The 23,290-nt window shown below is 43.6% G+C and overlaps 1 protein-coding gene across 1 annotated transcript in view; it reads left to right on the plus strand.

The window, feature by feature from the left end:
* Window positions 1-15,234: 15,234 nt before the first annotated feature.
* The window catches only part of ARHGAP19 (Rho GTPase activating protein 19), a 54,773-nt gene continuing 46,717 nt past the window's right edge, over window positions 15,235-23,290 (plus strand). Inside the window, exon 1 of the mRNA XM_030865220.2 lies at window positions 15,235-15,304. Coding sequence (XP_030721080.1) covers window positions 15,249-15,304 — 56 coding nt within the window. The 5' untranslated portion in view covers window positions 15,235-15,248. The remainder of the gene's footprint in view (window positions 15,305-23,290) is intronic.

The following is a 23,290-nucleotide window of genomic DNA, read 5'->3' on the forward strand; positions in this document are numbered from 1 at the left end:
GCGGACGCGGAAGCCAGAGCCCGCCAGGCACTCTCGCCGCGCGCCAGCAGCCGCGGGAGCCGGAATCCTACCGGCTCTGGTTGATTTGTAAACAATGGGTGACGTTGCAGCCGGCCCCTACCACCGCGCCGGGGAGGGGTTGCGCCGTACCGTTGAGGGGCGGGGCGCCCTCTGGGCAGGGGTCCCGGGTGAAGCCTTGATACCTCTGAGTTCTACAGCCCTGAATGCTGTCTGCGGGGGGCACTGGGGAGCCGATCCTCGCTCTCTCGGCCGGGCGTGATCGGTATTTCCAGAAGATGGACACCGGCGTGGCCTCTGTTGGTTTCTTCCACACACAAGCAAGGACACTTACACCCACACACCCACACACTTCTCTCCCTTAGGCGCGTCAACTCATCTGTTTTTGGCATTTGCACCTTTGAGGTCCGGGATGCTGGCAATTTGGGAAGTGATGGCAGAGCGAGTGAAGCGAGTGACGGAGAGGAGAAGGCGTCAAGCTAGGGATCTGTCTGGAGATTAGGCAAACGAAGCTGAAAGAGATGAAAAGGAAGACAGAGACCTTGTGGTGCGATGGGGGTGGAGGATTGGGAATTGGCAAAGAAAGGCCACTGATTAACGTTTTTTTGATCAGGAGTGTGGGTATGTGGGGACCTGGACTGGGGCTGTCATTACTGGAGAGGAGGTTGCTCGTCTTGGGAGGGGCGGCGAGCTAGAAAGTTCTTTTAAGAAGAATGCCTCAGCCCAGTAGGGGAGTATCCTTTCTGAGGGGGTAGCAAGAGAAGAAAATGGTCAGCTATTTGGATGGAAATGGAGATACGGCCTCCGTAACCCTTCATGATATCATGGTTAGCTTAATGATTAACCAAGACTTCATTTTTTAACAGAAAGAGGTAGAAAACGATCCTTTACCGTCACGTTGCCTGGAGGTTTAAAATCTTTATTCAAGATCCCAAACCCTCAGGCCTAACTTCCAAACATTACACTTGTAGGTAGTTTTTTGGTGGACCAACCTTTACAGGGAAGGGATAGTATCAGGGTGATGGAAATATTCTAAAACTGGATTATGGTAGTGGTTGGACCATTAAGTTTTAAAAATCATTAAAACGAGTGAATTTTATGACATGCAAATTATATGTCAATAAAGCTGTTTTAACAATTAGCTGCAAAGCATGCACACACAAACACAGAAACCAGGCAGTAGAGAGCTACTTTAAAATGTGGAGCAGGGGAGTAGCATGATTTAGAAAGAGAGAGACTGGAGCTTGGGGATCCAGATAAGTAGAAACAAGGGTCTTGGTGGGCAGTTCCAAGATGATAATTACAGGAGCAAACTTTTCGAGAAGAATGGGATGGAGGAAAGAGGTGGGAAGTTGTTAAAAAAAGAGTTGGGCTTATTTTTGTCAGGTGTGGAGGGAAGAATGTGAGAATAAAAGAGGAAGAGGCAGTTTGAAGAAAGCAAATGGATTTTTTAAAATTAATTTATTTTTGGCTGCACTGTGTCTTTAGTTGCGGCAGGCAGGATCTAGTTCCCTGACCAAGGATCGCACCCCGGGCCCCCTGCATTGGGAGTGTGGAGTCTTAACCACTGGGCCACCAGGGAAGTCCCCAGCAAATGAATTTTTAAATCTTGGGAATCGAGACTTCCACAGGGTGTCATAAAAATCATCACCTCCTTTTAGTGGATTCCTTAAGATTTTCTATATATGAGATCACATCATCTGCAGACAGAGATGAAGTTTTGCTTCTCCCTTTCTAATCTGGATGCCTTTTATTTTTCCTGCCTAATTGCCCTGGCTGAAACCCCTAGAACAACGATGAAGAGAATTGGTGAGGGCAGACATCCTTGTCTTATTCCTGATCTTAGGGGAAAGCATTCAGTCTTTCACCATTAAGTTTGATGTTGGCTCTGTTTTTTTTTTTTAATTAATTAATTAATTAAATTTTGGCTGCATTGGGTCTCCTTGCTGGCTTTTTTTTTCTAGTTGCCACGAGCAGGGTGCTACTCTTCGGGGTGGTGCAGGGGCTTCTCACTGTGGTGGCTTCTCCTGTTGCAGAGCACAGTCTCTAGGTGCGCAGGCTTCAGTAGTTGTGGCACGCAGCCTCAGTAGTTGTGGCTCATGGGCTCTAGAGTGCAGGCTCAGTAGTTGTGGCACATGGGCTTAGTTGCTCTGCGGCATGTGGGATCTTCACGGACCAGGACTTGAACCTGTGTCCCCTGCACTGGCAGGCAGATTCTTAACCATTGCGCCCCCAAGGAAATCCTTGGCTCTGGGTTTTCGTAGATGGCCTTACTCAGGTTGGGGATGTTCCCTTCTTTTTCTGGTTTGTTGAGCATTTTTTATTATGAATGGGTCATCCTCTCTATTTCTTTATTTGAAATATATTTGACATATAACCTTGTGTAAATTTAAGGCATCCCCTCATTTACAGTCATTCATTTGAGAGTGTGGTCAAAGCAGCACTTATTAGCTAGAATATTCTGAACCTAATTAGTTAAAATTTTTAAATGAAAATAATTAGCAGCAGTCTAAAATTTTTGTTTTTATTTTTTGATTCAAAATTTGTAAGCCTAATGCATGCATCGTTGTGTGTGTGAAAATGGTACAACCACATTGGGAAAAGTTCTGACAGTTGTTTTTTGTTGTTATTGTTTTTTTTTTTTTTTTGCGGTATGCGGGCCTCTCACTGTTGTGGCCTCTCCCGTTGCGGAGCACAGGCTCCGGACGCGCAGGCTCAGCGGCCATGGCTCACGGGCCCAGCCGCTCCGCGGCATGTGGGCTCTTCCCAGACCGGGGCACGAACCCGTGTCCTCTGCATCGGCAGGCGGACTCTCAACCACTGCGCCACCAGGGAAGCCCTATTGTTGTTTTTTTAAGAATTGATTTTAGGGCTTCCCTGGTGGCGCAGTGATTAAGAATCCGCCTGCCAATGACTACTGATCCTACGCTCTAGAGCCCACGAGCCACAACTACTGAGCCCACGCACCACAGCTACTGAAGCCCGTGTGCCTAGAGCCCATGCACTGCAACAAGAGAAACCACCTCAATGAGAAGTCCACGCACCGCAACAAAGAGTAGCCCCTGCTCTCCACAACTATAAAAAAAAAGAATTGATTTTATTTTGTTGAGTGGATGCTTCCTCTTACAGTGATATATGTTTATTGATATAGAATGATGTCATACTGTTTTTTAAAAATTTTTTAAAATTTATTTAATTTATTTTTGGCTGCATTGGGTCTTCCTTGCGGAGCAGTGTTCTAGGCGCGCAGGCTTCAGTAGTTGTGGTGCACGGGCTCTTCCCAGACCAGCGCTCAAACCCGTGTCCCCTGCATTGGCAGGTGGATTCTTAACCACTGCGCCACCAGGCAAGTCCTATATCTTGATATCTTGATTCCAGGTTTCCCAGGTGTATGCATGTGTTAAAAACTCATTGAATCATACACTTAGAATTCACTGTATGTAAATTTTACATGAAAAGTAAAAACTACACAAATATTGATTTCTAGTTAATAGGCATGCTGGGTGAAATATACTGATGTTTGCAATTTATTCTCAAGTGCACAAAAATGTGAGACGGATTGATATATAGATAGAAGGATGGTTAGGACAGGTAGGTATATGATAAAGCATGTATAGTAGAATGTTAATGTCACTGTATAACCCAGCAATTCCACTCCTAGGTATATACATGAGAGATTTGAAAACATGTTCACACAAATATTTGTACCCGAGTGTTCACAGCAGCATTATTCATAATAGCTCCAAACTAGAAGAACCTAAATGTTCATCAGCAAATGAATGGATGATAAAATGTTATCTATTCATACAATGGAATATAATTCATCATAAAAAGGAACTAAATAGTGTTATATGCTACAGCACGAGTGAACCTTGAAGACATTACGCTAAGCAAAAGAAACTAGACACAAAAGGCCACCTATTGTATGATTCCATTTATATGAAATGTTTGGAATAGACAAATCTTTCTATCTACAGATAGAAAGTAGATTAGTGGTTGCCAGGGTTGGGAAGAGAGGGAAATTAGGACTGATTGATAATGGGCATGGGATTTCTTTTGGGGTGATGAAAATGTTCTGCAGTTAGTGGTGATGTTTGCACAATATAGTGAATACACTTAAAACCACTGAAGCACACACTTCAAAAGTGTACACTTTAAAATTCACTTTAAAGTGAATTTTATGTTATGTGAAGTATAGCTTAATTTTTTAAATGCTAAAAAAAATGTTAATGGTAGAATCTGGGTAGAACTAGGTGCTGGGTAATAGGGTTGTTCATTGTTAAATTCCTTCAACTTTGTTGACTGAAAAATTTTAGAAAAAAATAAATTAAATGTTAGAAAAAAAAAAAGCCACAGAAAGGGGGTGATTACTTTTGTGACTGCTTTTAGAACTGCCCAGGGCACAGAGGGCTGGCTCCAGGCTGACTATTGGGAAGGAAGGGAGAAACTGTACACCCTGCTGGCATGTTACCTAATGCCTGACAGGGCAATCCTGTGGATTCACACTCCAGGGTTGAAAAGATGTAGACAATCTGCTGCGCGTCGACTAAATTCTTGCCCAATGTGGAGGATTTCCAACTGTATGGCAGGATTGGGGCTTGCCACTGTTTTAGAGACCAGCAGCATCCCTGAGTGATGGGCCTTGGAAGCAGCAAAGCAGACACAGGCGTGCTCCTTTTCCCCTCCCTTCATTGCCCTCCAGCTCCCAGACAGGGAGGCTCTAGGAGCTGGGCTGGTTGGGGAGGAGGGATTTGTACTGAGAGAATTTAAGAGATTAGGGGATTCACACTGAGATGCAAAGAGGTGCTAATGAGTTATTAAACACCTCTCTGTAGAGTAGCAGCTACAGAAAGCTGGAAACACTGGGAAGGCAGAAGTTGAAAATGTCTTAGAGACTGCTTATGGGGCAGGGGAGATAACTGTCCACTGGTTAAACGGGGTGCTAGGAATAGTCAGGTCTGTAACTCAGTAGTTAAAATGGATTAAAGGATTGGGCTAACACTGGTGCAACAGTGTGGAGTATTTTGCCATTTATAAAAGTAGAAAGGACTCAAGATTGGAAAGAAGGTTTAGAGGGATGCAGCCCCAGTGGTGGAGACTGGAGTAATGTACTGAGTAGAATAGGGTCCCTTCCAAATTCATGTCCACCAGGAATCTGTAAATGTGACTTTATTTGGAAATAGGGCCTTTGAAGTTGTAATCAATGTAATGTGAGGTCGAACTGGATTAGGGTGGGCCCTCATCTAGTGGCCGGTATCCTTTTAAAAGAGGGAAATTTGGACACAGAGACACACAGGGAGGATGCCATGTATGGACAGAGGCAGAGATTGGAGTGATGTTTGCCACAAGCCAAGAAACACCAAGGATTGCCAGCAATCACCAGAAGCTAAGAGAGAGCATGGAGCAGCTTCTCCTGCCGAGTCCCCAAGAAGGAACCGGCCCTGCCAACCGACACCTTATTTATATCAGACTTCTGGCCTCCAAAGCTGTGAGAAAATACATTTCTGTTGTTTTAAGTCACCAGGTTTGTGGTAATTTGTTACAGCAGCCCTGGGAAACCTAGTGCAAGCAGTTTCAAGGAATTGTTTAAAATGTGTAAACTATGGAGATTCAATGGAATAACTGAAGGCCTGAGAGCCTCTCTGATGGATTTTGAGTTATACTAGGCCCAGCCAGATCTACCATTAGAACAGGAAAAAAGAATGAAGAGATGAAAAGACAAGGGGCCACTACACCCTCATTGTATTTTTTAAAATACAATGCCGGGTCTTAGTTGTGGCAGATGGGCTCCTTAGTTGCGGCTCCAGGCCTCCTTAGTTGTGGCATGCGAACTCTTAGTTGCAACATGCATGTGGGATCTAGTTCCCTGCCCAGGGATAGAACCTGGGCCCCATGCATTTGGAGTGTGGAATCTTATCCACTGCGCCACCAGGGAAGTACCCCTCATTATTGTACGTTTTTGTTTTTGTTTTTTAATCTGGTTGTGCTGAGTCTTAGTTGTGGCAGGCAGGCCCTTTTTAGTTGCAGCTCACAGGATCATTAGCTGCTCCAGGGCTCCTTAGTTGCGGCAGGCGGGCTCCTTAATTATGGCATGTGAACTGTTAGTTGCGGCATGCATGTGAGATCTAGTTCCCTGACCAGGGATCGAACCTGGGCCCCATGCATTGGGAGTGCGGAGTCTCATCCACCTCGCCACCAGGGAAGTCCCCCCCCCACACTCATTGTATGTTGATCATGGGTAAAAAAATGGCCATGTCAGGAACACATCTCTACAGGGAGTATTAGGATGATCCTACATAGGCTGATGCAGTTAACGCTCTTATTTCTGGGACTGTAGAAAAGACTGTACTGCCCTTGCCAAACCAGGCAGTGGGAATGGAAAAGTAGATGCTCGAGCTCACAGAGTGATTGGCTATAGGTGTCAAGGGAAAACGGTCTCGGATCTGCAGAGGCTTTGTGTCTGTCTGGGTGCCTGAGTGTCAACAGAATCGGAAATCAGGAGAGACATGGTCAGGTAGTATAATTCAGAATCTTTAAAAAAGACTTTAGTTTTATTTATTTGAATAGATAATACAGCCACGTGGTTCAAAATTCTAAAGGTCAAAATAAGTACAGTGAAAGAAAGCCCTCCCCCCATTCCTGTCCCCAGCCACCCAGTTTCCCTTCCTGGAGGCAAACTATATTAACATTTGTTGTATATTCTTTTCAAATATATTTTATGCATTTACATATATATTTTCTATATTCTGCCTTTGTTAAATAGTAGTTATTAACAGAGGCTGCAAGTTGCCTCCCAGTTACTATCCTTCCCTTCAACACCAAGTTGTAGCAGCACCAGAGCCATAGACCACATTTTCCGGCTTCTCCTACAGCTAGATGGGGCCATGTGATTAAGTTCTGGCCAGTGAGGTGTAAGTGGGAAGTGTATGGTATTTTTGGAAAATCTCGCTATTACGAAGGGGGCCAAGTGCCTCTCTTTTTCTTTCATCTTGTCTCCTGGAATGTGGATGTGATGGTTAGAGCTCTAGCAGCCATATTGAACTATGAAAGAGCAGTGAATTTGAAGGAATCTCAAACGATGTCTGAAGACACAAATACAGTCCTAGACTTCCTGCCTCCAGATCTCTTCTATGTGAGAAAGAAATAACATTCTATCTTTTTTAAAAAATTTATTTACTTAATTTACTTATTTTTGGCTGCGTTGGGTCTTCGTTGCTGCACACAAGCTTTCTCCAGTTGCGGCGAGTGGGGGCTACTCTTCGTTGAGGTGCATGGGCTTCTCATTGCGGTGGCCTCTCTTGTTGTGGAGCACGGGCTCTAGGCACGTGGGCTTCAGTAGTTGTGGCACGTGAGCTCAGCAGCTGTAGCTCACGGGCTCTAGAGCGCAGGCTGAGTAGTTGTGGCGCAGGTGCTTAGTTGCTCTGCGGCATGTGGGATCTTCCTGGACCAGGGCTCAAACCCGTGTCTCCTGCATTGGCAGGCGGATTCCCAGCCACTGCGCCACCAGGGAAGCCCAACATTCTGTTTTGTTTAAGTCAACCAGGAACTTTTAAAAGACAATGTGAATATAATCAGAAAATCTTCAAAAGTGATTTGGAGGGCAATGCCAGTCAGGCAAGGCCTGTGGGAAGTACTCAGATCAGGAAATGAAGCAGATAATAATAGTCACTACCATATATTGATTAATTTTTAACAGTTTTATTGAGATATAATTTACCATAAATTTCACACATTTAAAATGTACAATTCAATGTTTTTTAGTATATTTAACAGAGTTATGCAACCATCACCATAATCTAATTTTAGAACATTTGCATCACCCCCCAAAGAAACTGTGTATCCATTAGCTACACAGAAAAGCACTTTACAGATATTATTTTCTTTAATCTTCCAATAACCTCTGAGTTTAGTATTATCCTTTTTCATGGATAAGAAAACCTAGGCCCAGAGTTAAGAAAAATTGTGCAAGGTCACACAAACTACCAGAGCCAGAACCAGGATTCAAACTCAGTTTTGGTTGATGCCAAAGCCTGACCTTCTCAAACCACTACCCAGGTGCCGTTACCCAGGTTCTGCAATCTGGTCTTTTAACTCTGCCTGGTTCTTGTTCGCCAAGGTCTGTTTCTTTCCTCCAGTGCCTCTGCCAGTTTTCATGCCTTATTTCTGGTCCCGTTGCCCATGCTCTTCATGTTTCCTTGACTGGGCTCATGCAACTTGTGTCTGGGCCCTAGCTTCTTTCCCTTTAATCCACTCTTCTGGCAGGTCAACTTCCTAATGCCCAGCCCTGCTCAGGTTACTCACCACCCCCACTCTGAATAGGTCCACATTACCTCCTGAGTAAAACCCTCAGCTTCTTAACATGGTATTCAGAACTCAGAGGCCTGGCCCTGGTCCACTCATCCAACCTTATCTTGACCCTACAGAAGCCCTTTGCTCTTGTCACACTGGGCCCTTGCCAGCTTCCAAATGCATCTAATATGTTCCTGTCTCCCCATGTTTAGTCCTGTTCTTTTTGCAGAGAATGTCATCCCCCCAAATTTCTACCCATCTAAATCTTACTCAGTCCAGCTACAAACCTCCTCCAACAGGCAGTGGTTCCTCCTGCCCTCTGCCCTCCCACCCCATTCAGTTCCCCCAGTGGGGCTCTTACTGCCTACTTCCTTTCCGTATTCACTTGGGCTGGCCTAGGCTGTAAAATCCAGAGTCCTCTGATTGGCCAGAGTTATTTTGCCCACTCCTTTAGCCAGAGATGGCATCAATGCCACACAAAACGCACAGAGGATAGAAAAGCAGAGGACCCCTAAAGTGATGCTGGGTGCATTGAAACAAAAACCTATGTCCAGTAGTGGTGGGATGTGGTTTCAAGACCCGAGTGACCTCACTATTTCACTTACTACTTCTTTGATTTATTTGATTCACTTGTTCCTCTATTCGTTGAATAAATAGTCGAGTGAGCAAAATCAAATACACTCCTTAACCCACAAAACATACAGTCTCGTGGGAGAAGCCAAAATGAATCAATCATATAAACAAATCTAGAAATGCAGCAAATATAAAATGGTAATCTGAGACACGGTTATTGAATCCTCCAAAGAAGGTTTTCAGGTTTTCTAATCCACATGATTGTGTAAATTATTTTAACTGGGTGACAAGCTTTTAATTTCACAATTAAAGTGGTCCTTTAAATTTGCATGTTCCAGCAGAGGTACCTTTGGGTTTAATTCACACTGAAGTGTGAATGAATGAGCAAGGCAGCCCTCTCTTCCTACAGCCTTGAAAGAAGACGGATCCTATGGTTGAGGATGACTGCAGAGGCCTAAGGGGGCTAAAGGACAATTTCCTTTCCTTTCTGATTTTGATTGGGGGACACTTTGAAGCTGCCTCTGAAGGCTCCTGTCTACAGGACAGAGAGGTGGGGAAGCCATTGGGCCTTTGCTGACCTTCACCCTTCTTAGTTGCTATAGAAACTTTATGTGCAACATTTCTCTCTATACCGAAACAGCCTCCACAAGAATGTGTTATAGTGGCAGGAAAAAAGGATCCCTCCAGGCTTCAGCTCACATGACAGTGGAGATAACACCCAGCATGGAGAGTTCATAATGTACTCGTTACCCTTCTTAGTTGCTATAGAAACTTTATGTGCAACATTTCTCTCTATACTGAAACAGCCTCCACAAGAATGGGTTATAGTGGCAGGAAAAAAGGATCCCTGCAGGCTTCAGCTCACATGACAGTAGAGATAACACCCAGCACGGAGAGTTCATAATGTACTGGCCCATTCCTGAACATCACATGTATGTTACTGCTTTGAAACTTACCATCAGCACATGGGGCCTCCTCACCTGAGGTTTGGGGTTTTTGATTAGAGCACCAGAGAGATTCCAATTCAAAACGATTTGGTCGGTTTGCGGATCTTCCAACTCATCCTGTAAGACTCAGGACCACTGCTGCCTCCCTCAGACTCCGCCCCACGTCAGGCCAGGCAGCTTCAGGCTTTCAGAGAATTTGGTCCTTGCCTCTGCTGTGGCCCAGAGAGCCTGGCTCCCTTGCCCTCCAACTACAGTCTGAGCTTTTGGAAGGTAGGATTCATGGCTCATTCAACTCTGTAGCCCCAGCGCTGAGCCCAGTGCCTGATAGATGGTGACTCCCAATCAGAAATGCCCCGGGGCTGCGCACGCTTCCAGTCCTCCTCGGCCAGACTCTGGCCACTGACCTGGCTGTTTCCCAGCTTGTTGTCCTGGCTGGGGAAAATGACCCCCAGAACGTTTACTCTGAGGTTCCAGCCCCGAGCTCGGTCATTTTTAGCTGCAGAGAACTGGCTCCTCTTTCCTTCACCTCATTGAGTTCCCTCCCCAGCTCTCCGGCCCTGTGGCCAATCTTGAAGAGGATTCTGTAGCAGAGCTGGACAGTTTTCTTTTTTCAACATGTGGAATAATGTAGATGTTAGTCTTTAGTGTGTCTGAAGGAGACTGAAGGGTTAAGCTCTGCCCCAGCCCAGAATAATCAGGTGCCCCAGGAAGTAAAAAATTGGGAATGATTTGTAGCACATATTTGTCCTTTAATTTTTTTCCCATTTTTGTAGGTAATTCCCCACTGGGAGAGCTTTGTTGGGAGACAGAGCTTCCCCCAGGCAGAAGGGTAGAGGCAAGCGACCTAGGCCAAGTCAATCAGATGTTCTCCCTGATGACTCTGCCTCTCCAGGGGGTGATGTGGGGACCCACGAACAGGTGGGAAATCAGCAGAGGGGTGACTATGCTTAGAGTCAAGTGGCACTGAATGGACTGACCTTGGCTGGGTTTCCAGCTCCCTAGTCCCCTTCTTTCCTGCCAGCTCTTCAACCTAGTATCCTTCCAACAAATCCAGTTTCTGTTATGGTAGCCAAAGTCAGTTTCCAGTGCTTGCCACCCAGATTGACATAAATCTAAATGTACACCTGGAGGGGATGGTTAAAATAAACCAGGGAGCATCTATAATGTGGAATACTGCACAGCAGTTCAAAGAGTAAGGGCAGGGAATTCCCTGGCGGTCCAGTGGTTAGGACTCTCCCTGGTCAGGAAACTAGGATCCCACAAGCCGGGCGGCGTGGCCAAAAAAAGAAAAAAGGAAGAGTAATGGCAGATTTAGGTGTACGACACGGAAAAATCTCTAAGATGCATGTATAAGGATAATACGTACAGCATTTCACCATTTATCCAAAAATTAAAATTATGCATTTCTCTATGTATGTATGTATTACCATTAGAATGAGACACCATGAGAGAGTGACGTTTTGTTATGCCTGGATCTCCAGGCCTAGAACAGTGCCTGGCACGTAGTAGGCATTCAATAGATATTTGTTGAATAAATGTATTGTATAGAAAAAGATCTGAACAGACACAAACAGAAAATAGTGGTTTCTTAGAGGAGGGACTAGAATGTGGGGGGAGGTCAACAAAGGAGATTTTACCTGTATTATTTGAATTTTTTTTTACAAGGAAAATGTCTTCATGTATTACTTGTGTAATTAAACAATATAAAAAGAAAAGAGCTAGATATTAACAGATGATGAAAAAGACATTAAAATAATGATTCCAAAGACTTTATCATAACAAATACAAGTTTTCTGGCAAAGGAAAGGGGGAAAGAAAGAAAGGGATATTACAGGTGAGTACATGATATTTTGGTGGGACTGTTGGCCTTTTTGACAAGAGAAGAAATCATTACATTTTTTAGACTTTTTTCTTTTTTTAATGTTCAATAAGCACCCTCACCCTATCCCTATCTAGGCTCATTACTGATGTAAGGCTCAGAAATGCTTATTGTACACATGATATTTTTATTTTTTGGTGTGGGCATCAAAATGTCCTGCTTTAATTCAAGCCGAGGGAACAGCAAGAACAAAAGTGGCAAACAGATGCATCTGGGGACTCCAAGTCACTTGCATTGTTGGAGGGTGGGGTTAGAGGTGGGGAGGGGAGAGGATGATGCTGGGGCTGGGGTCATGGGCAGATCCTTCTTTTCCATCTTGTTCCTTCTTTTGCTTTCCTCCTCCTTCCCCCCCCACCCCCCCCCGCCCCCGTTGAGGCCAGGGCCTGGAAACACAAAGAAGATTCGAATACCACATCTGCCCAAAGCTCCAGGTCTGTTGGGGTAGGTGGATGGATTTGCAGTCACATTAGTGGCAGACTCATGTCCATGCCTCTGCTCTTCAACCATCCTTTGGAGCCCTGGCCTTCTTCCCTTCTCCACACTTCTGAATTCTTGCGAGTCTGTTCTCTACTTTGGTATTTAGTCTTTCATAATTCTAAACTGTCTTTTGTTGTATGTGACTTACTTGTGTCCATTTTGTCTCCCTGAGTTCACTGTAAACTCCTTGAGGGCTGGGGCCACTTTTCTGTGACCTTTTGTTCAGCCAGGCTGTTGGAAACAAGAGGACTTTCTGAACTTTCAAGAATGCCTGCTGTACAGCTGTACTTATCGTGGCTCTAACAATCAATAACTAGACCGGGTAAGGAAGATGATCTCAGGGGAGCCGTGACATCCTCGCAGAAACAGGGTGTGCAGGCTTGTCGGCCGGGGGATACTTTTAGAGCACTCAGCAGTGATACTTTCTTGTAATCAGAAGTCACAACAGGACAGCTGGTTTTGAGGAGGGACACTCCCCTCTCCAGGCTAACCGATTAAACTGTAACCTCAAGTGTAATGTATGGTCCTTATCACACAGCAATGGAGATAGAAGTGTTATCTGAGAAGGGAGTTTGGCATTCTTTTTTTTGGGCCTCACCCGCGGACCATGCAGGATCTTAGTTCCCTGACCAGGGATCGAACCCATGTCCCCTGAAGTGTAAGCTCAGAGTTCTAACCACTGGACCACCAGGGAATTCCCGTGGAGTTTAGCATTCTTTTTTTTTTTTTTTTTTGCGGTACGCGGGCCTCTCACTGTTGTGGCCTCTCCCGTTGCGGAGCACAGGCTCCAGACGCGCAGGCTCAGTGGCCCCATGGCTCCCAGGCCCAGCCGCTCCGCGGCATGTGGGATCTTCCCGGACCGGGGCACAAACCTGTGTCCCCTGCATCGGCAGGCAAACTCTCAACCACTGCGCCACCAGGGAAGCCCCGAGTTTAGCATTCTTAATATTCATCATCTCACCTTGAACATTTATCTAGACTTAGTGTGTGCCAGACACTCTGCTGTGAAGCAGCTCCTCAGAGGTTATCTCATTCAATCTTCACAATACGCCTCTGAGAATTACCATTGTCCTCACTTTACAGAAAAGGAAATAGAATCAGAAAGTTAAGTAACTTGTCTGGGGTCACACAGCTAGAAGCGATGGAGCCAGATTCGAGCCTAGGCTCACTAACTCCAGAGCCCATGCTCTTTAACTACGGTGTGTAGTTCCCCAAACATGAAGGACTTTGTGTAAAAAATGTCAGCAAAACAGATGAACCAGAAATATGGTGTTCTTCCTAGTTGTAGTGGTAATAGTTTAAAGTTTTGAATATTTCTTCTGTGCGAAAGCGTCAGTTTAATTCAGTCAGTCGATTAATTGATGTCCTGGGTGTCATGGGGCCAGCGGTGGGGAGGGAACCTGTTCACACTTCAGGGAAAGGGCAGAATTTGAGTCTTGGGTTCCCTGCTTTGTATATACAGCAGTTATGCAACCTGGATTTTCCAAGGCTGTCTGGGGTTCAGTGAAAAATTTCACTGATATGTATTTGTTGAATTTTGCATTTCTTTCCATGCATTTGTACAATAAGGACAATTTATTAAACATAAAACTAAATGCAATTTTATTTAGACACTTTTACCAAACTTATAAATTAATCAATTGAAATAATCTATTAGAATACTTGATTCAATTTTTGATTTGGATAATAGAGCCTGAGGATTTACTTATTCATTTGCTGAAAAAATATTTTTTGAAGGCCACTATGTGCCACATGCCACAGGGAGCAAAATAGATGTAGCCTCCACCCACATGTGGCAGGAAGTCTAGTTGGGAACACTCCCGTGAAACAAATGGTCACACAAACTATATAAGTTGTGATAAGAACTATGAGGAAGAGTACAAGTGCTATGTGAAAGTTTAGTAGGGGAACTGATTTATTCGGGGGGGGGGCATGGAAGGCATCTGAACCAGTGACTTTTATTTATTTTTTGATTTATTATTATTTTTTTTTGCTGCACCACACGGCTCTCGGGATCTTAGATCACCTACCAAGGATCAAACTCAGGCCCTGGCAGTGGATGTGCGGAGTCCTAACCACAGGACCACCAGGGAATTCCCTGAACCAGTGACTTTTAAACTGAGATGTGAAATGTAATAAAGCAGGCCAGCCAGAAAAACAACAGAGCAAAGGCTTTTGAGAAACTAAAATATATGTGGATAGAGCTTAGTAAAAGAGAAGGAGAGTGCTGGGAGATCTTCAGGTGAAAGGATGCAGAAGGAACAACAGGAAAAATATTCCTAGAAAAATCCAGCAGAGAAAGATAATACAGAGAAAAAATTAATGCTTTAAGTTTACAATGTTCTCGCATCTGTTGCCTCAGTTAATCCTCACCAGAAGCCCGTGAGGCAAGGGAGGGCAAGCATAATTATGGTTATTTCTCCCACTGAGGATTAAAGCTCAGCCAGGGACAAAATTATGCAGGTTTTATCTCCATGATTCAGATCAGAGAGGCAAACTCTGTGGGTTCTTTGGGAAGCTGGAAGGGAGTAGGTGGAATGAAGAAGTGATCCCCCCGGTATGCTGTCTAAAGAAAGCAGGCTGTGAACTAAATTTAATAGGTACTTCTTGGCTCCCACTCTGTACCTACAATTCTGGGTGTATCAATCTGTATCAGGACAGAAAACGAATCTTGCATTTTAGAGAGCGACTCTTAAAGTCACTTTCAAGTTCAACAGATCTGTAATTCTGAGTTTTATACATCAGGACAAAGTTTGAGCATTGGCTTGGTATTTCTGACATGAACCTAAAAGTCGGTGGAATCCGAAGGGTTAATCAAAATGAGAAACTACAACTCCCGGCAGGCCTCGGGGCTGGGTTCCCCCCTCCTTTCTTTTCCGCCAAGACTGGGGGCGACCAAGGACGGTTAGTTATTTGAATAGACCTATAATATCATGAAGCTGTTTAAGTTGAGGAGGGCCGGTCAAGTCATCCAATCGTGTAAAAGATGGGGAAACACCTTAGCCAATCCAAAGGCAGGGGGCGGGGTCGGGGTTGGGGGTGGTGAAAGAAGTTTACTGACTAAGATGGCGACTGAGGCGCGGAGTGAAGGGGAGGTGCCAGCCGGCGAATCTGGCCGGAGGTGAGACAAGCTCTTGGTCCAGCTGCCTTGGAAACGAGGCCGTGGGCTGGTCGTACTGATGCCCTTCCCTCGGGTCACGGTGACCCAGAGGCGCCGGGCTTTGTTCCTTTCTCCCGCGGCGTTTCTCATCTTCGCGCCTGCGGGAGCTGAGGCGCGGTGGTCCGGCCGCGACGCTGGGCTCCAGCTGGGCCCCCGCTTGGTCCTGCTGATGCCCGTTGGGGGACTACCAGCGGCGTTGGCTGCAAACCGACCAGTTGGTGGTGGCAGCGCTGCCTGCCTTTGCCCTGAGACTCATGTTGATGGTGAGGAAACTCAAGCCCAGAGCTGTTAAGCGAATTTCCTAACGTCTAACAGCGCAGAGAGAGAACGCTGTCAGTCAGTACTTTTTAATCTCTTCCGAGGCAGTTTGTGTGGTTTAAGTCGGAGCACAGATTTGAGTGTCAGTTGGAAATGGGTTTGAGTCCTTGGGCCAGTTAAACATTTTAAAAATTTTATTGTAGTAAAAACACTTAACATGAGATCTACCCTGTTGGTACAATTTTAAGAGTACAATAAGTACTGTTGACTATAGGTACAGTGTTGTACACCAGATTTCAAGAGCTTGTTCATTTTGCTTAACTGGAACTTTATGCCTGTTAATTAGTAACTCCACATTCCTCCTCTTTCAGCTGCTGGCAACCCCCATTCCACTCTTTAGTTCTGTGAATTTGATTATTTTAGATACCTCATGTAAGTGAATACCTCATGTAAGTGAATACCTCATATAAGTGGAATCACTTGTCTTTCTGCAACTGTCGTATTTCAGTTAGCATAATGTCCTCAGGGTTCATCCATGTTGTCACATATTGCAGAATTTTCTTTTTTAAAGGCGAGTAATATTCCATTCTATGTGTATACTACATTTTGCTTGTCTGTTTGTATGTTCGTGGACATTTAGGTTGTTTCCACATCTTGGCTGTTGTTAATCATGCCTCAGTGAACGTGAGAGTGCTAATAATTCTTTGAGATCTTGATTTCAGCGATTTTGGATAAATACACAGAAGTGAGATTGCTGGATCATATGGTAATTCTAGTTTTAATTTTTTTGAGGAACCTCCATACTATTTGCTATACCACTGCCCTATTTTGCTTTCCTACCAACAGTGTACAAATGTTCCAATTTCTCCCCATCCTCACCAACACTTGTCTTTTGTTCTTGTTTTTATTGCGGCATGCGGGTGCTCTAGGTGTGGCGCGCGGGCTCAGTAGTTGCCGCACGTGGGCTTAGTTGCCCCGTAGCGTGTGGGATCTTAGTTCCCCAACCAGGGATTGAACCTGCGTCCCCTGCATTGGAAGGCGGATTCTTAACCACTGGACCACCAGGGAAGTCCCAACATGATTTTATATAGAGAAAACCTGTAAGACACTAACAAAAAAACTGTTAGAAATAAACAAGTTTAAGTTGCAGGATACAAAATCAACCTACAAAAATCAGTTGTGTTTCTATACAGATAGAATGAACTATCTGTAAAGGATATTAGGAAAAGAATCATATTTACAGTAGCACCAAAAAGAATAAAATACTTAGACCAATTTTTTTTTTTTCCCCCCCAGTATGCGGGCCTCTCACTGTTGCGGCCTCTCCCGTTGCGGAGCACAGGCTCCGGACGCGCAGGCTCAGCGGCCATGGCTCATGGGCCCAGCCGCTCTGTGGCATGTGGGATCTTCCCGGACCGGGGCACGAACCTGTGTCCCCTGCATCGGCAGGCGGACTCTCAACTACTGCGCCACCAGGGAAGCCCTGGGCCAATTTTTAAACTTATCTCAGCTTCAGTTTCTTCATCTGTAAATGGACATAATGATGTCTATTCCAGAGAATGTCAGAATTAAATCAGACAATCCTTTTAAAGCTCTTAGCGTTGAGCCTAGTAGATAATAACCACTCCATACGTAATACGTTTTCTTTCTCCTAGTAGAACAACTAAAGACCAGATCAGAGGGATCTGCAGTTTAGGAAATCATTACTTTATTTTTAGAGTGTTTTCTCCTAAGCAGGAACACTGAAATTTAGCTTTTCCTAGAAAGAATTTCCAGGTGGTCTTACCCCAGCTTTGAGACCTCAGTTGTCTTAATTGAGTAAGTGTATATTAGAACTCAGTAGAGTGAGCTTATTTACATTGCCCTGGTGCTTTGGCTTTGTGTCTGTTGGTGCTGTTTATACTGAATAGGAGATTCCAAATCTTGGAAAGCTGGGTTTGTGAGTGGGCACTGGAATCCCTCCTTAGCAGAGATGGGAGTGGTTGAATATGTTATTTACTATTTTATAGGGAAGAGGTTTTCCCTCTTGGAGCTGCCTATAAATGGTTGATCGTTTTTTTTTGCCCAGAAACCATAGAGGGGGTTGATTAATTTGATTAGATCATCCTTCAGCCTGCTCTAAAATCTTGAATTGTGATGAAAATCTGAAGACAAAATACCTTTCTGTAGTGGGAACTGTTTGAATTTCTTTAAAGGAAGTTGCTGTTTGAATTTAAATTTTGGGCTATAGTATTAGTTACATGATCAGTAGATATTCCCAGAATCTTATCTGAACCTGAAACTGTTCATATTGTAAAAGAGAAGTTGAGTTTTCTAAAACTTTTTAGGGCGAGACACGTATATTTTTATTACGTATTCCCAACAGTTAGCTTTGTCTAGGTGGTCAATAATGAATGAATAATAGTTTTTGTCATTTTTAAGATATAAAATATTACCTTGTGGTGATAAATGCCATGAAATTATTTTATGTTCTGCAGATATTAACCTTTCTAATGTTCTGTTGGTGGTGTGTCCCCTTGTATTCCATAAAGAAGAGGAAAGAGTCTGATTTGCACAGATCAACACATATTTGCATGTTGGAGAATATATGATCATCTGTTCAGAACTGTCTAGCTTTCTATTTCTATTTCTTCGTTATTATTTTAAGCCTGCACCTAATAATAAGGAGAATCCACAAATAGAAGGTGTCCACTCTACCAGTAGTGGTATAAAAATAATAGAGACTCTTAAGGGCCAAAGAGAGAAAAAGAAAAAGCTAAAGCAGGAAAAGAAATATAGCCACCTCCCCACGCAATCGGCAGTAGGGAAATACAGCTCAGTACTTTTTGAGTTGAAAAACGACATAAAAAGAAAGTACTAACTATTATTAGATGAAGAGGGGAAATTGATAACAAAGAGTCACAGGCTTTCTAACCTCAATATTCACTGGAAAAAAAGAAACCCACTGTGAACCAGAAAAAGCAAACGGGAACATATAGGGGTGGACGGAGGCAGAGCAAGCCGCGGAAGTGATAGCACTTGTGAAAAGCTGGAGACAGTTAATATGCCGGCAGCGTCTAAGTTTTGGAGCCCAAGCCTGCCCATGGAACTTAGGGAGCTTTGGAACAGACTTTGGGATACTTACATCCCATTTTGGAAATGTTTTTGGAGGATAAGGAAGGTGCCTGAAGATGGGGAAAGTGTCCTGTATCCTGGTGATTTACCTACCCCGTAGATTTCCTGAAGTCTTTTTTGTTATATTGTTCTTTCTCTTATAAGACAGCAGTGTGGTCCTTTGAGAAAAGTGGTAGATGGAACCTATTGATCTTAGGAAAAATTGTCTGTTCTCACTTGTACAAGCGGAAAACATGGTTTAAATGTCTGAATCCAATTTGTTGTGGTTTTTTTTGGCCGACCCTGGAGGCTTGCAGGATCTTAGTTCCTTGACCAGGGATTGAACCTGGCGCCATGGCCGTGAGAGTGCCAAGTCCTAACTAACCACTGGACCACCAGGGAACTCCCTGAATCCAGTGTTTTATTTGTACTGTCAAACTCTATGAACGGTAATGAGGAATAGATTCTTCAGGGGTCTTTCTTGAATCTGAATCTTTTTATTTTACATTTTTATCAGTTATCTGGCTTAGAGAGTTTGACCATTATATTTATAGACAAGGCCAGTCTTGGTAGAAGGAGGGGGGAAGAAGAAAATAGAATTTTAAAGTTAATCTGTATAAACTGGTCAGTGGCTTACCTTTCTTTCCCTCTAACCTTTAGCTGTAGAGTTTGTGAGATTAAACAGTGCAAAAGAGGGAGGTTGCTGGGTGGTTGTGTGGAAGTCCTCAGAGAGTGGCAGTCTTTTTTGTTATTGCAAGTCCAGAAACTATTTTATCCATTAGATGGGTTTGGGGACTGACTCTATTCAGGCTTACAAGCCATTCGATAAAGGCAATTTAGGTAATTTGCATGAAGAATATAAATGAACTTATTTACAAAACAGAAATAAACTTATAGACATAGAAAACAAACTTATGGTTACCAAAGGGGAAAGGCAAGGATGGGGGAGAGGGATAAATTAGGAGTTCGGGATTAACAGATACACACTACTATATATAAAATAGATAACCAACAAGGACCTACTGTATAGCACAGGGAACTATCTTCAATATCTTCTAATAACCTATAATGGAAAAGAATCTGAAAAAGAGTATATATGCATATATATATGTATATATATGGCTAAATCACTTTGCTGTACACCTGAAACATTGTAAATCAAGTATACTTCAATAAAAAAAAAAGAATATACCTGATATGTATGTCAGGTTTTCCCATTTCATCCTTGAAAGAGACACATTACAGCTGATTGATTAGATTATTGCTTTCTCCTTTTTTTTTAAATTTTATTTTTGGCTGCATTGGTCTTCGTTGCTGTGCACGGGCTTTCTCTAGTTGCAGCGAGCGGGGGCTACGCTTCATTGTGGTGCATGGGCTTCTCATTGCAGTGGCTTCTCTTGTTGTGGAGTACGGGGTCTAGGTGCACAGTAGTTGTGGCACGTGGGCTCAGTAGTTGTGGCGCACGAGCTTCAGCAGTTGTGGCTCACGGGATCTAGAGTGCAGGCTCAGTAGTTGTGGCGCACGGGCTTCGTTGCTTCGTGGCATGTGGGATTTTCCCAGACTAGTACTCTTACCCGTGTCCCCTGCATTGGCAGGTGGATTCTTAACCACTGAGCCATCAGGGAAGTCCCTCCCTTTTTTTTTTTTTCAAATCAGCACTTATCAGTACTTTCTTCCTGAAGATACCGTCTGGCTACCTGGAGTGAACGCTTTTAATTACGTTTTATTAAACATCTTTTAGAATGGGCTGTTTCTAGAAATGCCAGAGCCCATCTATTTTGTGCTGATGTTTTGCTAGTTTTTACCTGCTATATCAGTCAGGGTTCAGCTAGGACACAGAAACTATACAGTAATTTGAATAAAGAAAGTTTAGTATAAAGAATTATTGATTATAACGGGATTGGAGTAACAAGGGATTGGCTAATAAGAACTAAAGAGATCTCTAAACAATATACAAATGGGAGAAATCAGAATCAGCTGTGTATACCAAGTCGTCATGTTGTACACTTTAAATATCTTATAACTTTGTCTGCCAATTATAGCTTGATAAAGCTGAAAAAAAGAAAAGAATCCACTGTTATACACAGGGCTGAGATAGAATGTACTAAGAAGAGGCACCCTAGGGCAGAGATCCCACCTTATTGGAGAAGGCATGGCTGTGGCTCACAGAATGGCAGAGAAGTTGCTGTGGTGGAAGTTGTTGGAAATTCACCTTATGGAACCTGCCAGAACACTTTAGGACACTGGGGAAAGCTGTTAATAGGGAGGTGTCATGGGGGGGAGCAACTGGCTTGTGGGTGCTGCTGGCTGCTGTAAACTGGAGTCTGTCAGTGGAGAAGCTGTGCATGCTGCAGGAGCTTGCCTGGACGAGCAGCCTGGAACCGGAAAGGGAAAGGCCCTGCCTCCTGCACTGTCTCTGCAGTGTTCTTTATTCATAATGCTTAACGTTGTGCCAGCTGGAAAAGGAAATACACTTAAAAGTCTCTGGCTCCATTTTTGCAGAGTAGGGAATGATGGGTGAGAGGCAATAAATTGATAACTGGCACATGGAGAATCATCTTATCTCCAAGTTCCTAGCTTCCCTTTGCTTCAGCACTACGTAAGTCTATTCTATAGAAAAGTATGAGGTGGTGTGTAGGATCTGAATGAATGAGGAGGGACAGAAACAAGTCAGAGGACAAGAAGGTGATTGGTGCTTAAATTTGCTCGGACAAACTTATGTGTGTAAGCTTGTAAAGGTCTATATGCATTCCAAATGGAATGACAGTTTTCTGGAATAAAGAGCCTGAAGCAAGACTGTTAAACAATAGTTATTAGGTTAAATATAATTTATCTGATTTTATTTTTTTGAGTCAGGCTGATGTCTAAGATATATAGTATTACCTTATTGGTCTTTGTAATTTCAAACATGCAAAGATCCCAGCAGGTGTGTTGTTTATTGATACTTTTCCCTCAGTTAAAGCAGTACGTGCCTTTGAGCAAGCTACTTTAACTTTTCATATCTTTTTACTTGGGGTTACTGGCATGTAGTTATATGAGGTTTTAGAAATTTGTGTTTGTAATGATGGGAAATATATATAATTTTAAAAGAGTTACTACATTTCTGCCAAGGTCTAACGTACAGTAATGTTTTTTTGGTCTAGTTCTAGGATTGGGTATTGCACATGGATCTTTTGCACCAGAGTAGCTTCCATTTATAATTATCAGTTGGAATAATACCCTCTTTTCCAGAATTTAGCTCTAAATTTGGCATAACAGCATTAAGTTTGGAAGTTTTATGTTTTTTTTTGTTTTTTTTTTTAAAGAATCTGAGTAACGTGGAACAGTGAAAATAGCTGAAATGAGTTCAGTTGAAGAACCAAAGGCTGCATGCTATGTGCTGTGATTTGGCTGAAAAGAAGTTCCAATTTGTACGAAAAAATAGGACTGGCTTGTGAAAAACTAGGAAGCATTGTGAAAAACTAGGAGAAATGGTGTGGAAGGGAGAAGAGCAAGGGAAAAGACAAAAATTAAAAAAGGAAAATATGAAGAAGAGAGGGTGACTTAATAGTAGAGGCTGCCAGCCACGGCCGCAGGGGCAGGCTTTGGAGGCAGCGGTGATGAAGCCTGCAAGACTGATCTTGGAGAACCGAGGCTCCAGAGGAGGAGGAGGGAGGCAGAGTACTCAAGAAGCCCGCTCTGTCCTCTGGAGGTGGAGGCACGGAAAGGAGGGCTCGTACTGTGGGCAGACACTCTTACACATCTCTGTGTGTTAGGGCTCTTTCAGGCATACGTGACAGAAACAGACTAGCTTAAGCACAGAGACACTGCTTAGCTCAGGAAACAAAAGTCCAGGGCGTAGATCAAGCACAGCTCAATCTATATTGAAGATCTCAAATCTCAATGTCCCAGGCATCTGCTTTTTACTCTCTTAGATCCGATCTCTGTATTTGCTTTATAAAAGGGCAGGTTCTTCACAAAAAGGTGGCAGAAATGGACCACCAACAGCTTCAATCTTCCATCTGGTTAGCAATCTTAGCATCTAGCAAGAGTCTTGGAATTGAGTCTTTTTGTCCTGGTTTGACTTGCGGGCCTTTGTCTGAATCAGTGAGGAGGATAAAATGTTTCGATGAGGTGAGCTTGGGTCATATGCTCACACTGGTGGCCAGGGAGTAGGGTCAGCCCACCAAACTACATAAATTAAAGGATCGGAAGAGGTTGTTGCTCAAGGGGAAACAGATGTGGGAAGCTTGAACGGCAGTTGTCCACTACACCCATCTTCATAACTCCCCTGTGCACCCTCCTTTGCTTCAAGTTACGTTTTGAAAAGGGCTTGCCACTAATGTGTGGAGAAAGCATTTTATGTTTCCTAAAAACCTACCAAATAAAAAACCAAACAAAAAAGCCCTTTAATTAAGTACTACTTATCTTTTTTTTTTCCTCCACTGTCAAACCCTTCTCATCTTTAAGACCTACCTCAAATTTCAACTCTTGTATAAGGGTGAAAGATTCTCTCCTAACTCTGAATTCTTAGAGCTTTCATTGACTGTACCATGCATTTGGCAGTTAATGATCTTGTATCATCTTTCGTGTTACAGTCTTTAGCCACTACTTAAA

This window comes from Globicephala melas, chromosome 16 (assembly GCF_963455315.2).
Source record: "Globicephala melas chromosome 16, mGloMel1.2, whole genome shotgun sequence".
Taxonomy (NCBI): Eukaryota; Metazoa; Chordata; class Mammalia; order Artiodactyla; family Delphinidae; genus Globicephala; species Globicephala melas.